This window comes from Monoraphidium neglectum (genome assembly GCF_000611645.1).
Source record: "Monoraphidium neglectum strain SAG 48.87 unplaced genomic scaffold scaffold05655, whole genome shotgun sequence".
Classification (NCBI taxonomy): Eukaryota; Viridiplantae; Chlorophyta; class Chlorophyceae; order Sphaeropleales; family Selenastraceae; genus Monoraphidium; species Monoraphidium neglectum.
Window position 1 is genome coordinate 1 of NW_014007975.1, and position 2,397 is coordinate 2,397.

General features: G+C 66.0%; 1 protein-coding gene across 1 annotated transcript in view; it reads right to left on the minus strand.

Annotated features, from left to right (window-relative positions):
* Positions 1–1,480: 1,480 nt before the first annotated feature.
* Positions 1,481–2,397, minus strand: part of MNEG_15772 (hypothetical protein) — a gene marked incomplete at both ends in the record, with an annotated part of 1,964 nt that continues 1,047 nt past the window's right edge. Inside the window, 2 exons of the mRNA XM_014035757.1 lie at positions 1,481–1,975; positions 2,213–2,371. Of these exons, the coding sequence (XP_013891211.1) occupies positions 1,481–1,975; positions 2,213–2,371 (654 nt within the window). The remainder of the gene's footprint in view (positions 1,976–2,212; positions 2,372–2,397) is intronic.

Sequence of the window (2,397 nt, forward strand, 5' to 3'; positions counted from 1 at the left end):
GGCTGGAACGGGGGCGGCGGGAGCTGGGGCGGCGGCGGCGGCGGCGGCGGAGGTAACGGCGGAGGCGGCGGCAACTGGGGGAGCGACAGGTGGCGGCGCTGAGGAGGCCTTTGCTGCTGGGTCTCTTGGGGCATCCACAGTTGGGCGGGTCGCGCGCCCCCCGGTCAGCAGGGCCTGTGTTTTCTGCTTGCTGTAACAGCTACGCAGGATTCCCTGGTCTCGCATGCCAGCCTGGGTTGCACAGCAGCGACAGTTACACTGTGGTGGTTTGGGCATTTTCATAAGGCGGCGAGCACCACGTGGCCTTCGAAGAGGGGTTGACAGGTGTCACGGCGCGGTCCCACTGCCTAGCCCTAGCAATCGGTTTGGCCACCCATTGCCACAATCAGTGCACCCCTAGCCAGTAATAGCAGGCAAAGGAGCAGGAGCACGCGCAAGTGCGCCCTCATTACGGCAGCCGACGGGCCAGTGCACAGTGTGTGTCGCGAGCAGCAATGGCGCTCGGTCTCGCGGCCGGCCAAGCCCGCTGCGCGCACACAATACCCCGATGCTGACACAAGATATGTCAATCTGATGCACACACACCAGCACAAGCCACGAGCGCAGCAGCGGGCCCTGCGGCTGTGCGTGGGTGGAGGCGCCGCGTGTCACGCGACTCAGACGCCCATTCTGATCGGGCCCAGGATCTCGGTCCCCTGTGTTTGGCGCTTGGCCCCAATCTGGGTCAAACACACTCGAGCGAGAGAGCGACTCGACCTCACAGTCTCGGTGTAAGATTCACATGCAAGACAAACATAAGGACTGAAAACGGCTAGGATTGGAAACGCTTCTCTAGGACACCCGATTTGCCAATTGCTGACCAGAATTGTCGGCTGCCTGGCCCGCCCCTGCACTCTCTGCTAGGGCCCTCAGCCACTCGCGATCGGTTGCGCCCAAGCAAATAGTGTTGCGGGCCAGCAGGTTTGGGGCATACGTAATCGTGGATGCACCATCGGTCAGACGACGAGCTGCAAGGGGTGAAAGTTTTCAGCAGGGCGGCTCAAGCGCACGCCTGCCTGTGGGCTGGGGGTGCCAAAGAGGGGGTTGCGGAATGGGCCTGGTGCAGGGTGACGGGGCTCCCAAAAGAGCGCACTGGCGATCCTGTTCCCCGCCCTGGAGCCTGAGGGCAGCTGCGCCCCAGCTTCTCGACGAGGGTCCTCTAGCAAGACTGCCGAGCAGGCGCGAAATGCGGCGCCGCGCGGCGGTGCCCGGTGCACGCTAGCAGCGCCCAGCATCAGAGTCGTGGGCTGCCGGCCGAGCGCAGTCGCTTGCAATGACGCAGCGCTAACGGGCAAAGCTGGTTCTGCGCAGGGGCCCATAAACATGCAGAGCCGTGCACTCAGAAAAAGTGAGGCAGGGCGCGCCTTCGCAGCGACCACGCGACGGCCGCCCCAGTGCACGGGCGCCGGCGTCCCGTCCCCGTGACGTCACGCTGACGTCATCACCAGTTGTCAAAGTACTCGTGGGGCGACGGCACCGACCCCACCCTGAGCTGCTGCCGCAGCTGCCCCTTTGGTGAGACCGGGGCCGAGCGCTGGCCCGACTTGATCGGGAAAATCCCCTCCAACTTGGGGGAGGGGCACACCCCCAGCGTCTTGCTGGCGCCGTTGGACGTGACAACCGCCGGGATGTCGATCGCGCGCGCGCCGGCCGCGCCGCCGTCTTCCCGGAAGCCGCTCGCGGCCGCGCCAAAGCCGCCAAAGGGCCGCGCGCCGCCGCAGCCTGCGGCAGCGCCCCCGGCGGCGAGCATGGACGCCCGCGCGCTCGCGGCCGCCGCGGCGGCCGCGGCGCTGGCGGCGAGGTCCTGCGAGAGCACGTTGCAGCTGCCGTGCGACGACATGCGGGTCAGGCTGCCGTCGAGCAGCTTCTTGGCAGCTGCCTCCTTGAGCAAATCGTGGCGCATGGCCAGCCGCTCGCGGCGGCGGCGCAGGGCGGTCTGCGGGGCGGGAGGCGGATCCGTCGGCTCAGCTTACATCATTGAATTGTCATGTATAATCTGGCAGGAATATGCAATTGCAGATGTCAGTCGGGAGGGCTCAACCCCCAAACAAACCGTCAATAGCCTCACGGCTGTTCTGAAAGATAGCACAAGCCCCCGGCAGATGCGGGTGGTTGAAAAGGGAGAGCAGAACACAACCCCAGACGAAGAGGAGATGAGGCCCGGCCCACGCACCCTGTACCGCAGCTGCTGGTTCGGCGTCTGAGGGTCGAGCGCAAAGGGGATGCTGCTGGGGGCGCCGCCCTCGTCCACCACCACGACGGTGACGCAGGCGTCGGCGCAGTGGAACACGGCGCCCTCGCTGGGGGTCTCGCCAAAGACGGTGACGGCCACCTCCAGGGAGGAGTTGAATATGGCGG